Source organism: Alosa pseudoharengus, unplaced genomic scaffold (genome assembly GCF_046254945.1).
Source record: "Alosa pseudoharengus isolate Yale_2024_CS ecotype anadromous, Long Island Sound unplaced genomic scaffold, YU_APseudo_1.1 YU_APseudo_1.1_scf_7, whole genome shotgun sequence".
NCBI lineage: Eukaryota > Metazoa > Chordata > Actinopteri > Clupeiformes > Clupeidae > Alosa > Alosa pseudoharengus.
Genome location: NW_027468859.1, coordinates 8,824,650 through 8,849,649, shown reverse-complemented (window position 1 = coordinate 8,849,649; position 25,000 = coordinate 8,824,650). Strand labels below are relative to the sequence as shown.

Below are 25,000 nucleotides of genomic sequence, written 5' to 3'. Positions count from 1 at the left end.
ACCTAATTTTTTGCTTTTTAATTTTTAACTAGGTGGCGCTATACATGAAATAAGTGGTAATGGGATGGGTGGACATGCCCCCTTAAGACCAACATACAAAAAAAAGGTGGACCTCCTAGGCCCTACGGTTCTCGAGATATTCAGATATGCATTCAGAGGGTGTCATAATGATCCTACACTTCCAATTTCATGCAGTTTTGACTATGTTAGGTCACAGATACCTGCGATTACAACACCTCATTTTTACTTTTTTGTGTTTTAACTAGGTGTTTGACCTGGAGAGGGGTGGCGTGTAAATTCTTACATACCCTTGGGAATTTAGGACAGGATAAAACCTTGTTTTTAATGGATCCCTCCAAATTGGATACAAATAGACTACCGGCCTTTTATTGAGGACTGTTCAAGGTTTGGAATTTATTTAAGATCCAAAGGATACATAGGCTTTCCTCTTCGCAATGGCTTCTAAGAGAGCCTGTCACAAATGGAGCAAGACTTGACATAAGCAATGGCTCTACTGTGCTTAATCAACGGCTCTGTCAAGCAAAGATAATAACATTATGTGATTTGGTGGTTTTATGTGGTCCTGGACTTGACAATATTGAGGGCCTTGTAGCAGCAATAGGGGTAAGATCTGTACGAGTAATGGGGCAGGCTTTGGCATGTTTGAGATCTGTTTTATTACCAGATGAGCATAAGGTTTTAAAAGACTATGGGAATGGGCTAATTTCAAATCTAAGTAACTCCTTTCCCAGGTTGTCCTTATTACCTAAAACAGAATGAAAATGAAGATTCCGGATATCAGACAAGACTGTGCCTTTTGTTTACAAAGGGAAACAGTGTTCCATGCTTTCTTGTACTGCTTGAGGTTAGGTCCTTTTTTTGATTTTTTTTGATTTTTTTGATTTTTTGGTGAATGTTTTTCAAAGCAAATGTTTATTCTTGATTTTAAGTTTTGTAAGAAGAATAGTTCAAAGGCACAATTGATCAATTACATTTTAGGTAATGCAAAAATGGCTGTTTACATTAGTAGGAAAAACAAAATAGAAAAGGACTGTGACTATGATGTTGTGATTGTTTTATTAAGACTGATAAAGTCAAGAATTCAAATGGATTTTAACTTTTACCAGTCTACATGTAACCTTGCAACTTTTTAACATATTTGGTGCTTTAATGGGGCATTAAGTTCCTTAAATAATTGTGAACTGGTCTTTACACTTGTGTCATAAGAGGATACTATATTTTTATACTATTTATTTTCTTTCATCTTTCTTCTTTTTATTTGTTATTGTAAAATTCAAATTCTCTCCCTCTGCCTTTCTCTCTCTCCCTCCCTCTCTCTCTCTCCCCACAGTAGCATGCTTGCCTGACACAGTATTACTCAGTGTGTAGACAGGACACAGTGACTCCAACCATCCCTGTCTGACTACAGTACAGCCCGACCTCCTGAAACACTTCACCTAGAGATCAGACCGAGACACTACAATAACACAGAGAAAAGAGTAGGCAGTCACACTGCATTGGATTCAATTGACAGAACTAAGAATTGAATACATCTCAGTCTGATACGTCACATTTCACACCGTGGAAAGGCCATGAGCATTTCAGGGTTCCTTGAGTATCCTAATGAAATCAAGAGTATGTGTAAATCCTAATTTAACTGCAGTAGAAACAGCAGTAAAAGTACAAGCTAATATATCAACAGAGACATAATTGACCTGAAAGGAGAATCCAGTCAAGATGAGTCTGATTAATTTAGCTTTAAATGTCATATTTGTGGATTTATTTCTTGGGATCAGAGCAGTGCTAGAACTACAGGAGATGACAGGTGTGGACATCTAAATCAGGTAGCACTTCATCCCTCTGCTGTTGGTCCTGGTGCAGTGTCTCTCTGTTTTGACCCTGTCATCTTCACACCTGAGATATCTCTGGAAACAAATTAAAAATAACACACTAACCACACACTCACACAGTCTCACACACACACACACACACACACACACACCAGAGACTCCAACAGATTTGTCAGAGAAATACTAAATGTACTGCAGCTTCTTCCCCGCCCACACTATCCAAAAAAATAAACACACACACAGACACACAAGAAGAAAAAGAAAAGAGACAATAAAAACATGATAAGAGAGTACACAGGTGTACATTACACTCCCCTAAGGAGGGGGGGAGGGGAAGACCCATGTGCAGAGTCATGGGTTGAGACGGAAAGAGGCGTGAGAGTGAGAGAGAGGGCAGGGGTGGAGGCATATAGCCTGGCCCGGCCCACCTATATCTTTCAGGGAGATCTAGTCTGGAACACCATAGTTCATAACCGTTTCCCTCAGACAAGACAGCGACGAGAGGGGAAGACGAAACCGAAACTTATTGAGATAAACAGAAACAGCAACACTTGCAAACGTCAAAAAATGCAGTTGGAAAAATGCAGAAATTTATTTACAGCAAACTGGACCAATAATTTCAAAGTTAGTGCCCGTTACGATGCACGTGTTGCAAACGTTTCCCAATCGAGAGTCACCAGCCTCTATTTACTTTGTAAATGAGTTTGGATTCTTCCAGTCTACAAGGCATAAGCCATAAAAGTGTTTTCAAAAAAGAACCTTCCATTAAATGAAGATATTCAGACATCTTCAGGTCGTCTGGAATCAGCCAGACCACTTCTCTGAAGTTCCCTTTCAAAACAAAGCTAACTTAGAGTACTCTGGTGTACTTAAAACAGAACATTTATTTGGAGATGGACTGTTGCAGAGACATATTCTTTCTCTCTTTCTCTCTCTCTCTCTCTCTCTCTCTCCCTCTCTCTCTCTCTCCATCTCTCTGTATCTTCCCTCTCTACTGTTTTTCTTACACACATGCATACACTCACACATGCATGTACACTTAAAGTAGTGCAAACTTAATGTGCTCATTTCCTCCCTCAAACACGGTATCCAAGGGACCACCTAACGGACCACAATGGAAATAAGGTTTTGGGCTTTGTTGTGCTGCTCAAAGACATGATGCCTCCTGCCCCTTGCATACTGTATACTGTCTATTTACAGGAGATCTATTATTGTACATACATAACAGACACACACACACACACACACACACACACACACACACATTGAAATAACCACTTACACCTACAGTTAGCTGCACTGTCACACATCCCCACACTCACTTTTGTCTGAAACTTAAACTTTAAGACACTTTGGCAGACTGTCTGGACTTTGAGCACTACCGTTTGGCAAAGTGTTCTCAGTGGATATGAATAGGCCAAATGAGTTTGTCTAAGAGCAATAATTTCAAAGTGAATCGCACACCATGAACAGGCTTTATGCTGGCAGCCAGGCAGGCAGAACAGGTGGTGATCACCAATATGGGCACCTACTCTATGTCTTCAGATGTTTCTCAGAAATGTTGTGGCTTTGAAAGAAAGAAAGAAATCATTTCGAGAAATTACTGGCCTTTGTTCGCACATACGGAGGTGTGCCATCGCAATATCTGTCCTTCAAAATAAGAGCCCAGAGAGTTAGGACTCTCCAAACACTGAGTAAAAAAGAGATACATGTAAGGCCTTCCTCTGAACCAAACTAGGTAATAGGTAACTGGGCAGGACTGTGTAACCTTTCAGCCTCCAAACGATTGGACCAGATATCTGCTTCAGATTATATGGCTCTTCCAAATACATAGACAGAGCTCTTCCAAAAGGCTTCTCTATAACTAGCTTGCTTACAGTGATCAATTCTTTATAGCATGTGTGGCTACAACAGGTTGCACTGCTATGGCTCTCTGTTTACCACACACATCTAATGGGAGCAGGAGTAGGCTACCTTGGCTAATTCCCTCCCTGTGGAGTCACTTGTTGGGCTAGACCGCACAGTCCTGATATTTCTCTTCAAAAAGCAAAAGAGCATCCCAGACACTGAGGAAAAACTCACAGCTAAGCAGGCACACTAGAGTCAATGGTATCTGATTCCACAGATGGCTTGGGCTTGTCCCTGCAGGCTATATCGCATGGATGCAGACCAGACACCAGCTCTGGCTTCAAAGTCTGAGGGAGCGATGCTGTGTTAACGTTCAGAACGACATCCAAAAAACCCACCACAGTCCCTTGTGGGGAGAGGAACGTGTGGCGTATGGCAATGCAGCGACATGGAGGTCTAATTGCCACCTTTGTAGCCACTAGACGTCCCATGCCGTGAGTCAGAGTAAACAGGCATGCCTTCATACGGCGTACCACGTTTGATAACAACATGCTCGCCAGAGTTGGATAAACAAATTAGCACTAATAGACTGTATCAAAAAGCTCTCCGCAACATAGCAATCCTATCTGTCACTTACTCACTCAATCTCTCTGTCTTTTATGCACACACAAATACACACATACCCAGACATATTTCCATTTTACCCACATTCCTTTCTCTCTATCTCTCTCTCTCTCTCTTTCTCTCAAACACACACACACAAACTCATACTTTTCCCTCTTTCTCTCTCAAACACACACACACACACACACACACACAAACTTGCATGTTTTCCTCTATCTTTTTCTCACTCTCATACACACACATACACACACACACACACACACACACACACACACACACACAAACACACACAATTACCCTCTTTCTCTCTCTCTCGTCTCTTGCCTATGATGAATGCCACCCCTTACCGAAACACACCCACTCAGCAGCATCTCTATAATAACTCTGTTTGCTACACACATGCCTCAGTGAGGCGCACACACTTCTGCGTAAGGTACACACACTCAGCAGAAAGGCACATCTCCTAATTGCTCTTCCTTTTGATCATATCATAAATTCCAACCCATCACACACACATCAGATGAAAATATATAGATAGTATATACACAAATTGGGTCCAAGTTGGCGTAATAAACACAGTTATATTTTGCTGCGGCTCATATACTTGCTGATGTTGGGGGGGCACCTTGACTGTTTGGTAGCTCTGTTGAACAAATGAACAGATTTATGAAGCTAGCTGTCACCACCTCCTCCTAATCATCCACTCTACCCCCCACCGCACACACACCGCACACACACACACACACACCTCTTATTGTATGCAGACTAGGCCTCCCACTAACAAGCAGAACATTTAATAGCCAACTCTGATTAATTACAATTTTGTACCGGCTCGTCGTTCTCAGCCGAGCATGACCGTATTTAATTAAGAGCCAAGGCCATGTGTCAAGCCTGAGTCAAGAGGAAAGACTTACTGATACCGCTCTGTAAGTCGGATTATGTAGGAGGAAACCAATTTTGAGGAAACATGACAGGTTCTTGTCTGTCTAGTGCAGCAATCAAATGTGGCTACCAAAAATAGCAGCCAGAGTCTTTGTAACTACTATTTAGTAACTTAGTAACAAACACCTAATAAATACAACTGGGTTCATAAGCATGGATAAGCAGATGAAAACTGATGAAAACCCTGGTGGGTCGACTCAATAAATGTAGTTCTTCTGGGAGATTGCCGTGTGCGGACAACTACTCTTCTTTCCTTGATAAGCCTATTTTGTCCTGCACCTGGCCTCAGTGAGGTGGGATGTGCATACAACCACTTTGAAGAGAACTTTGCAAACACAGACAAGAGAAATGAATGAGACTCTGAGACCTGAATCTACATGGTAGGTTGGAAACATTCCCACTTGTTGTCAGATGAGGTAGTCTGTTCTTCACAAAGTGAAACACTAGATAGACTAGAAACACTAGGCACGACTGTGAATTTCCGTTCAAGCTGAAAAAAGCATCTTTTTTATGGGCCTCAATCAGACAGACAAGTGCAAATGTGACAAGACAGACAAAGATAGGACTTGACAGTTTAAGAACTAAAGAGTTTTAAAAAGTAGTGGGAAGCAGTTATCGGGAGAGGAAAAGACTAGTAGGACTGAGCCTTCTGCTGTATAACAGAAATAGATTATCCTTGTTAACAAAAATCTGCTTTTTGGTTTTTGGATTTACAATCCGTTCATTTTGATTAAATAATCTTTGAAAGCTGTTATTACTTACAGACGTGAAGTCCACATTGTGATCTCATGTAAGTACATTTTGCACAGTAAGTGCAAAAGTGCCAATAAATATTTCAGCTGTGCTTTATTTTAAGTAGCCTTATGTATTATGTACTTAATATTGGATTCATTATTCAGGACATTGTATCATAGCATAAGTAATTGTGGGTAGAGGATGTATATAGTATAAGTATATATACTCTTTTGATCCCGTGAGGGAAATTTGGTCTCTGCATTTATCCCAATCCGTAAATTAGTGAAACACACTCAGCACACAATGAACACACGGTGAGGTGAAGCACACACTAATCCCGGCGCAGTGAGCTGCCTGCAACAATAGCGGCGCTCGGGGAACAGTGAGGGGTTAGATGCCTTGCTCAAGGGCACCTCAGCCGCTTCCTACTGGTCGGGGTTCGAACCGTCAACCCTCCGGTTCCAAGTTTGTCCAAGTCCGAAGCGCTAACCAATAGGCCACGGCTATGTACTTGCTGTTAGAGCTAGCAAATGATTAACATTATTTCACTTATACATTAAAGACCCTTAACTGACAAATTACTGAAGAGCATTACACACGAGGCCAAGTGTTAACAAGGCAATACATTTTTAAGTAATTTATAGTAGAGGCCTGATTTTAGTCATTAAATACTTTAGAAATACTTTAGTCATTTAAATACTTTAGAAATGTGGGCTTACAAAACAGCACTGTTAACTGGTAGTAATCCACTCATGTGTGCAACTGAGAAGGCTAAGGCTCAGAAAACATATCGAAGCTGAGCGTATTGTCAATGAAGAGCTGGATCGTGTTGAAGGCAGAACTGAAATCAATAGAAATAATTCTGGCTACGTATCTTGATGATGGCAGATGGAGAATGGTGAAGCGATGCCAAAATATTCTCTGAAGCCATTACTGGCCTGCAGGAGAACTGGCATGGGTCTAAGTTAGCTAAACTGGAAAGATGGTTGAAGTTACTGACACAGACCTTTAAAGATAAAGAAGATACAGCAGACACACTTATGCTAATATATATATATACTCTCACACACACACACACACAAAAAAAAAACACAAAAAAAACATACACATACACATACTGTACACATACACATACACACACACACACACACACACACACACACACACAAAAAAACATACACATACACATACTGTACACATACACACACACACACATACACACACATACACATACACATACACATACACACACACACACACACACAAAAAAAACATACACATACACATACTGTACACATACACACACATACACACACACACACACACACACACACACACACACACACACTTGTAGTTGTATCATCCCGCTGTGGAGTGCGTCTTGTTTCGCTGTCCTCTCCTCGCGCGCTGCCAGAGCAGAAGTGACCCAGTTGAGTCAGTTAGTTGCCACGCGTGAGCGCCACGGAGATGCTCACAGGACAGCGACGGGCGGGCGGGCGGACTCTTCAGTCTCATCCCGTCATCACCACGGCGACCGAGCGATGTGCCACGACGGCCCACGACGGCCCGAAGTCGGCTAATTACAGCGTGGCCCCCGGACACGAGGCCGTTACCGTCCCTCGCCTCGCCGCCTCCCTCCGTCTTCTCCCCTGTGGCTTTGTTTTTTGTACTCACTTGCTTTCCTGTGCTTTCACTTTTTCTCCCTCTCTCTCTCTGTCTCCCTCCCTCTCTTAGTTTGTCTTTCTCCTCCAGACTTGTTTGCTTTCCTGCGCTTTCTCTCTTTCTCTCTCTCTCTCACTCTCTCTCTCTCTCTCTTTTTCTCTGTCTTTCACTCTCTCTCTCTCAGTTTGTCTTTTTCCTCTAGACTCGCCCGGAGTGAGAGAGGGAAAGCTGAAGGATCTGCCGTGAGCTTGGTTTGCGCGGGAGGAAGAAACATGATGTGATTGAAGTCTGGAGACAGCATCACAGGAAAGTTTGTTTTGTGCTTTTTTTTTTGTGCGTGTATGCATCTTTCATCACATTCCGTCATGGAATGAACAAACGCAATCTTTTTGTGGGCCATCAAGCATGAAGCAGGTTTCACTAAAGTGCTACAAGCATCAGTGTTTTCGAAACCAACAGACCATGACACCAATATTACAGCAGCAGCAGTGATTTCAAAGGTACATATCATGTATTTTTACATATCATATATTGGGGCAGCCGTGGCCTTCTGGTTAGCGCTTCGGACTTGGAACCGGAGGGTTGCCGGTTTGAACCCCGACCAGTAGGCACGGCTGAAGTGCCCTTGAGCAAGGCACCTAACCCCTCACTGCTCCCCGAGCACCACTGTTGTTGCAGGCAGCTCACTGCACCGGGATTAGTGTGTGCTTCACCTCACTGTGTGTTAATTGTGTGCTGAGTGTGTTTCACTAATTCACAGATTGGGATAAATGCAGAGACCAAATTTCCCTCATGAGATCAAAAGAGTATATATACTCATACTTATACTATACTTATCAAGAGTTCACAATATGGAGATAACTCCGCTACACTAGCCTACAATGCAATACACAGAGTTCATTTTGTAAGTAATGGTTGCATTGCCTAGACTAGAGTAATGAAACTCCTGGCTTCAACATGTCCACTAATGCAGCTATGAGCTGTTGTAGTCAGACCTCTCACATATGTCGAGGGATTTTGGGGGCCCCCCACTAAGAAAACCAGCAGGATTACAGCTGCTCACAACAAAAGCCCTCACCCATTAGTTTAAACATACACACGGCCCTCCCAATGCCACAACACAACACACTGATCAATACAACGTTGCATCCCTGAGTTTCAGATGTAATTAATCACCCCCCGTCCACCTAAGCTTCAGCTAGGTAGGGAACGGCTGCTGATCGTCTAAAACCTTCTCTGAGACTGACTCATCTCGAGCATTCAAGGTCCTGCTACACTATTAATTGGTGGTAAAGAGAAGCTTTTGGAGGGGGAGAAACTGCAGGCAGCAAACCTCCCTGCTGTCTTTCTTTTTGTCATCCCTGCAAGAGCGCAAGCAGGCTCGGTATACCTGACCAAAAATAACTCCCTCTCTCTCTCTCTCTCCTTCTCTCTCCCTCTCTTGTCCGCCTTCTTCTCACACATGGCCATATATCCTGGCTCTGCCCCATCTAGCAAATGTTCCCTTTTTAATGTCAGCGTCTCTCCTGCCCACACGTTTGCACATACACATGAAAGGGAGTCTTTGATTTTGCCAAATAATCCGGAAATTTGGCTCCCAAAGTCTGTTGGAGGACAGCATGATAAGAAATGCACCTCTAATCTGAAAACACACACACACACATACACCACTGCCAACTTCCCTCCAGCTATTACTTGAGTTTGCGCTAACAATTGGAGTTCTATAGCCTGTCACTAGGGCTCCAAACAGAAGAAAGGAGCATGTTACATCACAACAGGTGGGATTGACACTGCGGCTGTGGCCTAAAATCCTTGGGCCAGAGAGTTTGCTACGCCCACGTCGCAGGAGGCCCGATTCTGATGCATTGCGTAATGTGAACAGCGCAGTACACCGCTGTAGTGCGACTCCACTGTCAGTCCCATCAACGACAAACAATAAACAGCACAGAAAGCATAGACGGCAACCAGGTCCCACAGCCACAGTCAGGCGCCGCTGGCGAGAGGGACTTAGACAGATCTCAAACTGAGCCAGGTGAAAGTCAATATGGCTGTCTGCCATCCAGAAGCTCAGGTACTTCACACAATGGCCATCATTTATATTCTCTCAATGCAAGTCAAGAAAATGTCTCAACTACAGGCCTACTCTCTCCTGACAGTCTACCTTTCTACTTTTCTCAAACATGTTTTTTCTTGTTTGCTTTTTACTCTGTCAGGACAACATAAACAGAACCAGCAGCAGCGACAACCCATAGCGAGAACACAGCTTTTTCAACAACATCCCTCCTCTTGCTTCATATTCACAGCTTCTAAGACTCCCCAGCGATGGGAAGATAGATAGATAGATAGATAGATAGATAGATAGATAGATAGATAGATACTTTATTCTATCTATTAGATAGATAGATAGATACTTTATTCTATCTATTCTATTTTAGGCATCCAGTAGCTTAGACAACCATAACACATACACGCATATATCTCACATACATAAAAATCACTCACAGAAATTTTAGGAGTTAACAATTTGTGAACTGATTACGAAGGTCTGGTGGGAAAGGAAAAAAAAACTATTCCGAAAAGAGGGAAGTCTTAACAAGCCCATCTGGTGAGCAGGAGCATCCTCAGTAATTAGAGCACAAGGCGGCCGGGGTCCGGGCCGCGAGATCAATTGGCCAGACAGCCACGAGATGCATCGGCAACACCACCACTCGGCACCAAATTAATGAGTCGACAAAAGGTGCCTATCTGGGCATGCCAGCACACAAGAACCAGCGTTGATCAACGTTGAACAAATGTAAGGGCACAGTGTTGCCCCATCATGCCCACAACGCCAATTCCATCCATTCCCATATATATTTGTCTCTGTCATTTTGAAAGGTATATTTTTTAGCTTGATGTAGATAGGATAGTGAAGAGAGTAACAGGAATTAAGTAAGACAGAGCGACTGGGTGGGTTCGGGAAATGACCCGTACCAGGGTCCTCGTTGGCACCAGGACCCGAATGTGGCACAAACGCCGCAGCCAGTTGCACCACAGAGACCCAATGGCCTCTAGTATTACTATAGTTGAGTATTCCAACTTACTTGCAACTCCAGTACCTTACACAACAGAGATAAAAAAAAAAAACATTACTGTAGTAAGATCTTTCATACTGTACATTACACTGCACTGTAGTCCCAAACCTCCTACTTTACTAAGGTGTCCAGTGGTGCTTACTGCTGTGAATGTCATTTGGTACTGTGACCATCCCCAGAATGCCCCATTATGCCCCCCTTATGTTTTCTTTAACTGTCACAGAGGGATCAAACATTGAGTGCAGAATAATAAGACAAGCCCAACATACAGCCTCCTTCAATAGTTTGAATACTTTCTTCCACTTTCTTTCTTTCTTCTACTTACTCTCTTCCAAAGTCAGCGTTCACAGGCCGCAGTATTTTTATATAGAATGTGTCACGGAAGACCAGCAGCTTATATAAGTTGCACACCAGTTGCCAAGGCAATGTCCAATTACGGTTAATCAGGACTCAGGCGTGTGGCCACTTAAGCCACACAGGCTTACTGTCCAGCGTGTGTGGGTGTGTGTGTGTGTGTATGTGTGTGTGTGTGTGTGTGTATGTGGGTGCACTGTAGGTGTGTAGGTGTGTGTGTGTGTGGGGGGGGTGGGGGGCAGGGCCCTAAGGGACCAGCAGCACAACCAGTGTAGGGATGACAAGACAACTGATGCACACTGGCAGCTCATCTGCAGAGCGCATGGTGTAGGACAATTAGCACAGGGGGGTGTTGTTGATGGAGATAAAGAGAGAAAAAACAGACCAGTGTGTGGGGGGGGATACCTCCCCTTCTTCACAAGAGAATAATAGCAATGGAGGTTAGACAATATGAGAAAAGAGAAGAGGAGGCCGGGAAGATCTTAAAAAAGAGGAAGTCAAGAGGGAGACGTGAGCACTCCCACACTTCTCACAGAAACTGTGCAGTCAGCGATGTCCAGGCTGAACTGTTTGTAATACATCTAACTGGAAATGGTAAAGCTGCAGGAAACAAAGCAATAGCAAACAAAAGACAAAAAAGCTAACACACATACTTACTTTACATACGCAATTATGATCACTTCATGCAATATTTACAGAGGGTTGATACAGTGCAAATTAGAGCACAGGGGCTCAAATTAAGTCTTTTTAGCCTGTCATGCAAAAAAAAAAATGTAATCTCTAATTAGATAAGAGTGAGGTTGATTCTTTTAGTTGTGCATAATGACAAAATCCCTGTGGATTAGACACTCTAGCCATTTTGTGAGCTCTCTCTCTCTAAATACTCGGACAATAAAATCAACATCTTGCTGAGTCTACCACTGTTTTTTGCCACAGTCTGCTATCTGTGGAGTCGGTGATGGTCACCGGTCTCCATGTGTAGCTGAGGATAAGACGGTGATGAGTGGCCGTTGCGGTCAGCTCACTCTCAGGCCCTGAGTCCACCCCAGAGCCAGAGGGACAGAGAGGAGAGAGGGACAGAGGGGAGAGAGAGCCGGTGGTGCCGTGGCTGGAAGGAGGAGATAAGACCTAGTGGAGTCCAAGGTCTGTTGCTACAGCACAGCGCTTTGCCAGGTGACAATGTGGCTCTCTTTGGGAAGTCACGGAGTAAAGGGAGGCAATCGTATCCAATAAGGAATATGAGAGACTTGTTTTTAACTGTTGATAAGGACTGATATGGACTCATTGCCGCTGTTTATTTTTGAAACTATTTGTTTCAATGAAAGTCTTTTTAAAAAGTTTAACAATGCTGCCAAATCACAGCAAAGCATTTGCACGGATAAGTTACGAGACCAAGGGCTGGCAAAGAAAGGGAAGAGGATTTTGAAATATCTGGACACAAGACCCCACGAGAAAGCAGTGTGTGCCATGGTCTCATGCTCAGCCATGCTTTAGTTAAATATAACAGATACTGGAATCATGTATAGCAGGAAATCATCCAAAAACAGTGTCTAGCATATGTGCTGAAATACTAGCAGATGTTCCTGCAGGCGATCCACAGCCTACGCATATCGCACAGCCTTTCCAAGATTTATTTTAAAACACACAAACAATAAATTAACAAAAAAAAGCTTGGAATTGAAATAGCAAATTGTGTTTTGAGGATTCTACACTCTGGGGTGCTATTAATTCCACTACGCAGCTTTGATGAGGAAAATAAGCGTGGGACTCCACACAGCTGTTCATGCTTTTTATTTATTTCATTTTTTTTTTGCCTTTTACTTGTCTTCATTTTTTTTCACACATGATTGCTCTGAATACATTTTTCAGTGTTTTTTTTTTCTTGTCATGGTGGTGAAGTTCACCCGAAGTGACACAACATACCACTTACATTTTAGATCTCAACTTACATTGCAGCGTGCCATGCTTTTGTCCTATTTTCTAAAAACAGACTTGCTCGGCAACCGAGATAAATAATTCCACAACTTCCCAGCACCAAAATATCACCACTCCCCAGATCTAAGCAGACATGGGTGTCTACCATTCAAGGAGGCATCTTGGAAAGCATAGTAGGCTAAGGTTATCCAAAAACAAAGTCAAGGCTTAAAACTGCAATTTTCCATTCCATTAAACCACTAAGAAATCTTCTGTGATCTTTTTAAGATTGACATTATCTCATTTTAATTCCCATAAAATGTATTTCATTGTCTTCCTTACTTATAAATATCATTGTTTTAATTGTATTTCATTAATATTTAATATATGAGAAATTAGTTATTTGTAAACAAATTCTGTACAGCACCATTCAGTATTAAATCTTACTATACAAACAGTACAAGCCTTATGGTGTAAATGAGTAACACTGATCACTACTGCTTCTACCTCATGGGTCAGGTAGCCAGAGCATTGTACTGTGGACAGAGATGGCACAAGGCACAAGGCACCAGGGTGGACATGACTTCAGCTAGAGGCATACAGCATGTCCCTTTGTGAGTGACAAGTATCTAGTAACAGATCCCTCAGATAAACACACACACACACACACACACGCACGCACGTGTGTGTGTGTGTGTCTGTGCGTGTGTTTAAGCATTACTATGTATACGTGTGTGTGTGTGGGGGGGGGGGGGGGGGGGGGTTATAAGCGAGGTAGTATTATATAAAGGCATCTATCTATAAAGCAAGAAGTGTCTGTGTGTGTGTGTCTGTGTGTGTGTCCTAATGTCTGTGGCACACATATCTTGTTGACCGTTTGTCAGACTGCTACGGGCATGAGTAAGTGCGGTGCCAAATTTGAGGTTGTTTGAATAAAAAATGCAAAAGATATCGTTAAATATATCGGTAAAAGAAGCACACATTGGCTTTCGCCGCTAGCCACTCCCCCTCCAACACAGCACTGTACTGTAAGCTACCAGTGAGGATAGAAGCAGGGCTTTGGCAGAGCTGGATCAGTGTACGGGTAAAAGGTTAAGCGAGTGCAACATGTGTTAAGCGAGTGCAACATGTCTGACCTCAACAATAACAACAATCCCCTGTATGCGGTTTGCTTGCATAAAATGACTCCGCGGATTTTGCAATAACACGCCAACACATACAGCTATACAGTGGCTCTTCAAAATGACGTAAAAAATGATGTGCAATAAACGGACACTTCGAATAGCCCAGGCTACTTTGGACTGTCTTTAGACTTTGAATAAGCAAAGACAATTCCAACTGCAAGGTCCTAAATTGAAACAAGCGATAATAGTCCCGAATTAAAGAACGTCTCAGAACGCCCACACATGCAAAGCATAACCAGCGACAAGCAAGGAGTGGCAGACAGAGTGTGATGTCACTTATAGGCCACAAGAGACTGTTTTTGAGTCACACCGTTGCAAATTTCATATGATGATGCATCATTCCACAAAATGGTTTGTTTTCTCTATCATCAAGTTATTCAAAAGGCTAAGCATATAGCCTTGATTCAAAACAGCTGTTAGGTTTATGTCATTTTGATTTGTAAAAAATGTCACATGCAGCCATGCTTAAATTCTGCTCACTTCACATTTATTATATTATTATATTATCTGTATTCATTATATAATGCTTACCTGGAATTATGTTTTTCCCTATCATCCTATTTTTAAAGCAGGCCTACCTGCAGGCATGTAATTGGGCTACAGGAATAGCATGTTTGAACGGGCACTGCACTAGTATAACTAATGATACGAGACAGGTCTGGCTGAGATGTTACCCATGATGTTCAAAGGAGTGCACACACACACACACACACACACACACACACACACACACACACACACACACACACCCACACACACACACACATTTGCACATTTGCACATCAGGTATAAAGACAGAGAAACATCATCAGGGACTGAGAGAGATTAAGAAAATGACAAAGGCAGCAGAAGATCATCAAAAGAGTATTGGAGTGAAACAACATTAGCACAGCATTTAACAGCGATGGCAATAATCCAGGCCTGGAATAATTATCTCCCTTTTATTGCGCTCATCTAATCCACTCCCCATCCCACTTAACACTGCTGGCCCGAACCAAAAGAAAAACAAATATGATCTCAAACATCCTATCCGTCTACTGATACTGTTGATATCATCTTCATTCCTATCCTTATCCTGTAGCAAAACAATGCTACAGTGTTGTACCCTATGCCACCTCTTCATCGATGCAAATTAAAGCAGCATAATGTAGTTAGTTTACCTTCAAACAACGGCTTCAAACTCATTTTGATGTTACGTTAAAGGACAATTCCGGCGCAAAATGAACCTGGGGGTTAATAACACATTTGTACGAGTTCGACCGTTCGCTGGGATTTATTTTCATGCTAGTCGAATGTGACCAGTTTTATTGCAAACCGCTAATTAGCTTTTAACGCTAGCCTTCGGGGCACACGTACAGTAGAAAGAAATCGCTATTTCTATACCACTAAAAAGGCTCAAAATAGCACCACACTTAAACAGTAGCATAATGAGGGTCTCTACATGTAAACCGAAGCATTGAGAACTTTGTAAGTGTACAGGCAGTTTATTAAAAAGAAACACATTACCGTTCACGTCTGGTTGTTCACATATACAGGCAGGCGATGTGAACTAAAATCATGTAATTTGCTCAATATAGGCCTATCAGAAATAAGCTCCGATGTAACATAACTTGTATAGTGTACTTACTTAGTGGATGTCCATCTGGTCTCTCTGGTATGGATCGACGCCTCCAATTTCTTTTCGGGACATGGAAAAAAGTTTCAACTACAGCCCTGTTTATCAATGAGGGGGAATCTTCAGACTCTACAAAACACTGCGTCTCTTGGGGGTCAAGACGCAACAGGTCCCACTCCATGCAACACAGGCACTCCTCTTCGGTGGCTATAGCTTCACAATGTCCGCAGGTAGCCTACAGTTTCTAGAAGTGCGAGGCTGTGTGCAGCATTGACTACAGGTAGCTCTCTCTCTCTCATAGCCCTTTCACGGAGCTCCGCAGCTCTTCGTTGGTAGGCTATATTCCGACGTCCAATAAGGGTTCATCCTCGATGTCTTCAAATTCGTTCAAATAGCCTGCCTCTTATGTCTCCTGTTGCGTTCAGTGCTTCTCTTTTGCACAGTCCTTTCTTTCAGCAACAACGTTTCACATGAGATTCACTTCACATCCCAGAGTTTCGTTTTCCCAAGGCGCCTGCCTGTATGTGAACCAGACGTGAACGGTAATGTGTTTCTTTTTAATAAACTGCCTGTACACTTACAAAGTTCTCAATGCTTCGGTTTACATGTAGAGACCCTCATTATGCTACTGTGTAAGTGTGGTGCTATTTTGAGCCTTGTTAGTGGTATAGAAATAGCGATTTCTTTCTACTGTATGTGTGCCCCGAAGGCTAGCGTTAAACACTAATTAGCGGTTTGCAATAAAACTGGTCACATTCGACTAGCATGAAAATAAATCCCAGCGAACGGTCGAACTCGTACAAATGTGTTATTAACCCCCAGGTTCATTTTGCGCCGGAATTGTCCTTTAACTTACAATATGGAGAACGGAGTCTCTGACATTGCCAATGCGCACCAGAAAGGCCTGCTATTGCACTATGAAGTGTTGTTGTCACAGGTAGGAGGATGGCCCTTTTAGTCAGTTTTAGACAAATCGGGTACCCTCTTAGAGCTAAATAGGTACCCAGTGTGTCGAAAAATTGGTGAAAAGGGGAATTTCTACAGTGTTACTTGTTACTTTGACTAATCAAACAAGCCATCAGTATAGTTTGTGATTTACTTCCCGTTTGTTGAGTAACAAGTCCCCTACATAGAGCCACTCATGCAGGTAGCAGATCTCACTGAAAATGATCTTTCCTTTCTATGTCTTGTCTTGTTTTACATAGATGAACCTGCTAAGGTAGATAGTAATTAAAGCAATTGCTTGCAATATGCCTTCGTAATTCTTTTAAATGTCATAAACAAATCTCCCAGCATGAAAGTTACTCACACACACACACACACACACACACACACACACACACACACATTTTCCCCTCTTTTGGAGAAAACACTCATTAGTACATACACACCCACACACACACACACACACACACACACACACACACAAACGCACACACACACACACACACACACACACACACACACACAGAGAGAGACCAACATAGCAGAGGAATGCATCACACTCACAGCTAATGAGTATACGTTGTTCTGCCATAGGACATTGACTAAATATTTATAGTGATACTGCAGGTCACAGCTGAATGCTCCATCACATTGAAGTTTTCGCTTTGACCGAGAGCACCATGTCTCAGCAGCATCTTCCCAGCACATAACACAGTAGCATCCTCCCCGCGGCGCAAACGCTAGCAATTACACAGTTATTAAATCAGAGTGTGAATCAGAGCTTTTCTTTTTTTAATACACCCCTTGAGCCAGTGGTGATGAGACAATGATCCGTGGTGGAGTGTTATACGGTAAACAGCGCCGAATACTCTGGCTGTTGAGTTGGATGCACTCAAGTGATATCAAAATACTGTACTTTAGGGAAAAAAAGATCATGAGATTCAAAGAGGGGTATCAGTCAGAGGCAACACAAAATGAGCTGAGGTTGGGGGAAAGGTACGTGAAACACCAGAAAACAAAACAGTGAAGAACGCGGCCGTATAGGTAGGATGAGCCGAGGTTCCACCGGTGTGTAATTTTTATATTCACATATTGATATTCTGCTGTGTTCTGTGATCCTGTATTGTGGTTTACGCCCTTTCAAGGAGGAAATATTTTAAGTTGTAGGCCTAGACACCAGCATTTTATGGTACTACCTGATAGGCCTATAAATAAGGCTGCGGTTTCACTTGCTGTGAAAATGTCAATTTACAAATATTAGAAGAAAAAAAAACAGACGCTGACAGGGACTCTTTCAGCCCAAGTAGGGTATCCATGCCACTGTGATCATCAGATTACTAGAATTAGCTCTCTGCTATGTCAGTTTTAACGTCAGCATCTTGCTCTATCATTACTAGCGACAGCGTTTGATATATTAGTGTTAGCATTATCTGCTAACGTTAGCTTTAGCCACGTGCTGTCTTGGTGAGGTCAAGAAATGCTGTGATCACTTGTTGCACATGAAAAGAATGACTGATGAAAGTGAATGAAGTGAGAGAGAGAGAGAGAGAGAATGACTCCAGAGAGCCCAGCAGCTACTTACAGCCCACCATCATCATGGCCACTGAGAAGATCTTCTCGCCGTCCGTAGTGGGTGCTATGTTACCAAAGCCAATGGTGGTGAGGCTGGTCATCGTGAAGTAGAGCGAGGAGATGTACAGCGTGTCCTTGCTGGGTCCGCCTTCCCATTGGCCCGAGCCACTGGCGTTGTAGCGGTACGGCGTCCCGATGCTCGTGGCCAGCTGGTAGAGCCAGCTGTCCGTCTTGATGGTGTTGGTGGCCTCGTCGATGACCTCGTAGTCGCCAATGCTGTACCAGATACAGGCCAACCAGTGGGCGACGAGGCCGAAGACGCACACCAGTAGTACCAGCACGGCCGCCCCGTACTCCAGGTAGTGGTCCAGCTTGCGGGCCACACGGCCCAGTCGGAGTAGACGCACCACCTTCAGTGAGCTGAAGAGACTACTGAGACCCTGTGAGGGGGAGGTACGAGAGACAAGTTACAACACGGCAGGAAAATGCTCAGAGAATAGAACAACAGTACTCAGGAGAAACACTCAGAGAATAGAACAACAGTACTCAGGAGAAACACTCAAGAGAATAGAACAGAAGAAAGAAACTCCCTTTAGTCCTTAGCCAGATGACTTGGTCGGTACCATCTGAGGAGAATAAGTCTCACAGTGATTTTTTGGCAAGGTATAGGCTACCTAAATTACGGGGTCTGGCTCAAGGACTACTTCAACAAAGGTGGAAAACTCAACATTCAGAAGTTCCTACCACATATTAGTTGTACCTGTGCACTTAAAGTGTAAGTTCAGTGTAAATTGACCCATAGTCCTGTTGTTCAAGCTCATTACATGCAGCCCATCGGAAAAAGAATGAGACAATTTGGGACATAGGCCAAGTTATGGACAGGCAGCTTAAAGCAGACCCATGGGGGCAGTGGGGAGTTACTTTCAGTTTCAGTTTTGATGCCCCCATGGGTCTGCTTTAAGCTGCCTGTCCATAACTTGGCCTACGTTGTCCCAAATTGTCTCATTCTTTTTCTGATGGGCTGCATGTGGTGAGCTTATACAACAGAGCTATAGGTCAATTTACACTGAACTTACACTTTACATTTCACTATAGCTGATCTACCTGGCTGAAGAGTTGTTTAGGGAAAGATGGCAAGTTTAATCAGTGTGCTGCAGTCTCTTTTCTTTGTTTTAATAGTCTGCCAACCTACAGCTGTGGGGAACCTGATTTTGCAGTTTCAACTGGATGATGCATGGAGTATCCTAGGAATATATTATTTAGTAAATGTGCATGTTGATTCAGGCTAATTTCTGGTCAACATTCAAGACAGACACAAGATACAGACAATGACACAGACACAGACAGAGCCCTTCCTTCCCTACTCTGTTCTCATTTGGTTCTCATTTCTTTTCCATGTCTCCTGAAAGTTTTCAGATACGAACGAAACAGAGCAACGTTTGAAACGGACATATCAATGTTGGTACGAAAAGGGAGCATCAGGGCCGGTTCTCCCTATATGCACACTACTCAAGTTGTGTAGGCCCCCACAAGTTAATGAAGGCCCTCTCCCCCGTCTCCCTTTGAGTCAAGCTAGTAGGCCCTATACAGTTATAGCGACAGTGCCTCATACATTAAGAAGATGAATCTGAAACCGAATTACCATTCAGGGCATGGAAACGTCACGAGAATGAACAGCGGGAACAGCAAACGGATAAACTTGCGTTCGTCATGGTTTGATGTCAACATGCATCTCTCCAGCGCGTGTTGCTGGCCTAGCCTAGGCCTACCTAACAGGGAAGTGAATCCCCTGATCTGTCTGTGGCTTGCTTGCCAGCCTTTCCCAGTCACAGTACTTCGCAAAGTTGTGAAATATAATCGCATATTCCGTTTTTTTGAACGCGGGCGACTGACTATATTTTTGAAAAAAAATGACCGCATCTTTAAATGTGTTCATATGACGTGCAGCTCGGGATGAAAATAGCAGTTTTTCAGCAGAAACATGCAAGGACCCGTCAAAACTAATAGGTGATTTCACTCTTCCCATTCATTTTTAAAAGAACTAAATTGTTTTACAATATTTCAGTCAAGCTTTAGTTATAGATAGCCTACAACTGAACGTATGCAAAATGGAAAGTAGCCTAATGTATGAACTTTCATTCGCAGTGCTGCATGGGCAACAGATGCACATCGTAAATTAGGACTATATGAAGTATTAAAATGAAAAAGTATTGAAATAATGAGAGAATCAGGGGAGCCAGTTCACATGTCTTTGGCAAGTAGCCTACTACAGACACACAGGTGAAGAACAGTCAGCCAGTAGGCTACTAGCACAACCCTTACAAAAAAAAACCCGGCAGATTTATGTAGTATGAAAACCTCAGTTTTGGAGAAAATATTTTCAGTTCTTATGCAGGGAATGCAATATTTTAGACGCAAAAAACTGCATTGTGCATAGTATTGTAGCCTACTTTACTACAGAAATGCAGTATTTTGGAAAATACTATACTGCACTGTAGCCTACTGTGGTATAACTGAACTGTACTTTGAAAAAACTGCAGTTATTTTTTGCAAGGGGATGTGTACAGCAAGCATCAAAAGCAAACAGCCCAGACACTGAAACTGGGCATTTATTGCTGTGTGAAGGTAATTCACACACAATTATGTTTCTTTCTCCTAGTCCTTTATAGGGAAAAACACTATATTTGGTAACTTCCATAGACATCCAAAATGGGGTGGGATGATTGTATTGGGAGCACTGAGGTGCCAGATGATACTGTAAAAAAAATGGTTACATTTTGGCGCTCAGAGTTCAGGTAGGAGGGCCCCTTGGAGGTCTGAACCAGCACTGGGGAGCATAAAGCCTTATGTGGGAAATCACTATGTGGGACAGAAAGGGTTACACTGAACCTGTCCAGACAGGTGAAGAGGGTGCACTTCAGCATCCATATCCATAAGTTCCACTTGAAAGGGCAGGCGGGTGGATGGCACACTCTCTCCACTCTGGAGGGCTGGGATGCTGCTGGTGAGAGGAGCAGCTAAAAGGCCGAGATCTTCCTCTGCCCATCTACGCATAAATAATTCCAGTTTGATAGATGTCACATAGCCAGAGTACTGCCTCCCTAGCTCAAGCCTGTAGCTCTTTGATGTGTCACCTTTCATGTGGGGGGGGGGGGGACACAGGGAGGGTCCACCCTGAGCTGATATATCCTTACTAGCTTCTCCACTTGACAAGTAGGACCCAGGAGGAAGACTACTGTATGGAGGGCCTGGTGAGTACTGGCTGATGGTGTTAGAAGTGTGTATTTCCCTGAGTGCATACTGCCTCAACACCTCTAGACGTGGGGGGGGAAATCCATCCACATCTTAAAATGGCTAATGAGTTCTGGTGGCTGCTGGTGGAATTGGAGTAATGCGTAGCACTCACGCTTGGACAAAAACATCAATTTTAATTCACAGAGGCATCAACATGGAGAAAAGAAACCCAGAGATTATTCACAATTTAGCAACGAAATGCAGCTAAATGGGAAAAAAACACAATGAAGCAGAACTGGTCAAATAAATATGCTAATTAGAGAAGGATAGAAGGGGGCAAATTTACAATTGCCGGCAAAAGTAACAGGGGTTGATTTTCGCATTGTTTACCCCAAGAGAAAGCAGCGGCGTATCTGTCAGCCTGACGAGATTTTAATCACTTCGACAACAAGCGGCCCCAAGTTTTAATTAGCATCTCGCCGCGCATAAGCTGTAGCCACTTGTTCCAGCAGTCACGCGATCAAAAGGCTAATTTTAACAAGTGCGCTTTATGGTTCCTGAAAGCCTTTCAGGAAGGTGCAATTTATCCCCCGCACCCCCAGATGCGGACCAAACTGAGTTGAGACAGACCGTCGGACGAGGAAAAGCTAAAAATAGCTATATTGGCGCTTTGCTCTCTGTGAGTCTCTGTAATCTTACCCTACGGCACAAAGGTCGAGCGCAAGCCTGTCAAGCTAATGCTGTTTTATTGTCAGTGCTAGAGAGAGAGAGAGAGACTACTGAATGCCTCTGACAACTTTTAGTTTGATGGCACACACACACACACACACACACACACACACAGCTCCCCCATTAATGTATCATTTATGGTGCTCATTAACATCTGTGCTTGCTCTGCATATACCAGCTGAAGCTATGGAGCTGCAGAGCTACACTACGCAAAGCAAAGAGATATGGAGGCTATGGAGACAACGCAGAGGAGGCGACGTGATTGACTGTGAATGTCGTATATTTACATCATGCCTGGAGACAATGGGGGATTGGTGAAGGGCTCACTATGGGAAGACGCATCAATGAGGTCTCATCAAATATGTAACAAATACAAGGAGGCCTTCCTCAGTGAATTAGCCAGGAATGGTTTATGCCCATCTCTGTGTGTGTGTGTGTGTATGAAAGAGAAAGAGAGAGAGTGCATAATGTATGTCAGAGAAAAAAATATTTCTTTCAGATAACAGTAGGTCTACTTTGCCTCTTCCTATTCTTTTCTCCCCTCAAAAATCATACAAAAACTAGATGTACCACATAGCGGTACAAAATATGACCCGCTCAGTCCTGTACATCCTCTTCGTGAAAATAAATCACTTTTGTGTATGCTTGTATGTGTGCGTTTTTGTGTGTGTGTGCGTGCGTGCGTGTGTGTGTATGTATGTGTGTATGTATGTGTGCATGCGTGAGAATGAGTGTTTGTGGGTGTGCATGTGTGTGTGTCTGTGCATGTGGATGTATGTGTGTGGTCACCCGGGGGCTACGCTAGCGGCGGTCATAATAAAACATACAGATGTTGTCAAAACTGTCAATGTGCAGCTTTACTTCTGATTGCATTGCCTGACTTTGTCTTAAAGCAAAATGAATGGCATGCTTTCCTGGGCATACATAATTGTCTGTGTGAAATTTCACTTGTTTCTGAAGTCAGTGATAAAAGCGCTTTTTTTGCTCAGAAAGAATGACAAAGAACCAATTTGGAGGAAAAGAAAAGAACAATTGTGGCCCCAGCTGTGGCGCAACTGGCTTGGGCACCTGCACCATACACCGGCGACCCGGGTTCGATTCCCGCCCCTGTGGTCCTTTCCGGATCCCACCCCTGCTCTCTCTCCCATTCGCTTCCTGCCACTCTCCACTGTCACTATCATTAAAGGCACAAAAAGGCCAAAAAAATATACTTAAAAAAAGAACAATTGCATTTTTTTACCGGGAGGACCGAGTCTTCTGCCCGGGTGGCGTTCCTGGCTGAATGGGCAGTCGCTGGCATGTGACCAACACCGGTGGAGTCCGTGATAGGATCCTGGAAGAAGAGACGGAAAAAGCTAGAGTGAGATAACATAGGCCCTGGTGTGAGATATCCAACAGTGCCTTCCGGTCCATATAGGATCCTCTAGCAGAAGAGGGTAAAGCAAACGATATTGAATGTCTGACTGCTATTCAAGTATCTAAAATTAGTTCAGTCATTCATCCATACCTCATTAATTAATTAATTAATTTTTAAATGTGTTCATGTATTATATAAACAATACATTTGTTCATGTACTATGTATTAAGCTATAGATATGAACTAATAACATGAGATGATACACAGAAAAGATTTTTTAAGGCTATATACAAAGCTCTGTGGAGTAAGAACAGGTAACTATTATTCCAAAAGGTTATAGCTTCTCTCTTACTTCTTTACCATTTCTAATAGCAATTAATGATAAAAGATTGAGATAAAACTGCTAGCCGCTACCCATCAAGTTCAGATTCATAAAGTCCTCTTGAGCAAGCGCAGGCAACAGATAGAGATTTTTTCTCCTTTACAGTATTTAGCAGTACTTTGGCACATACTCAAAGCGAGGCCTATTTCCTCTGTTCTGAGCAGCCTGAGCCTCTAAGTGGCTGATGTTTCTTTTCCACAGCTTTCGCACCATAATTAGCGACAAAAGACAGAACGATGCTGAAACTGCTCTCAGCACCAGCGTGTTCATCTGCCCTTTCAATTCAGTCTCCGTTTCGTATCACTTCGGAATGACCTACATTTAACTTGGAATAACATGAAAAAAGTCTCTCAAGTCTCTGTAAAAGCATACTCAAGTTTCGGTGTCTTTATCTCTCTTACATTCACAAATACTTCCACACTGTCTCCACTCGCTTGCTCTTTCAATGAGTCTCTCTGTCCTTTCTCTCTGTCTCTATCCTCTCTGCCTTTCCTCTCCCCTCGTCTCCTGTATCACTCCATCTTAAAGACTTTCTCTCCCTCTCTCTCTCTCTCTCTGTCTGTCTCCTCTCTCACCCTTTCTCTTTCTTTCTCTCTCTCTCTCCCCTCTCTCTTTCTGTCTCATCCTCTTGGTTCTCTCTCTCTCTGTCTCTTATCTCTCCATTCCTCACCCTCTTTCACCTCCTCTATCTCTTTATCAATTTCTCTCTCACACAGTCACATCTATTATTTACACCCTTGGGCCCCTCAGAGAGCATGTCTCTTATGCAATGCTCAACTGCGTCAGTCAGTTATACACCACAAGTGTGCCAACACGCTCCTGTCCTCCCTCCCCTTCCTGCGTCCAGAGCCCAGCGCCTGTCCTGACCAAGATATTGACACTGGCCAGGTCCCTGATACCAGGGATGTAGTGGAGGCTAAACGCAAGTAAACACAATTTATCCACCTCTGAAATTTTAGAAATAGAGTTTATCCACCTC

The 25,000-nt window shown here is 43.2% G+C and overlaps 1 protein-coding gene across 2 annotated transcripts in view; it reads right to left on the bottom strand.

The window, feature by feature from the left end:
* kcnh5a (potassium voltage-gated channel, subfamily H (eag-related), member 5a) overlaps positions 1 to 25,000 on the bottom strand; it is a 127,229-nt gene that overhangs the window by 51,434 nt on the left and 50,795 nt on the right. The window contains exons 7-8 of one of the 2 annotated variants that reach the window (XM_076272142.1): positions 23,523 to 23,615; positions 18,330 to 18,759 (exon numbers count right to left, since the gene is read on the bottom strand). In XM_076272142.1, the coding sequence (XP_076128257.1) occupies positions 18,330 to 18,759; positions 23,523 to 23,615 (523 nt within the window). The remainder of the gene's footprint in view (positions 1 to 18,329; positions 18,760 to 23,522; positions 23,616 to 25,000) is intronic. The other variant, XM_076272143.1, reaches the window with a different exon arrangement.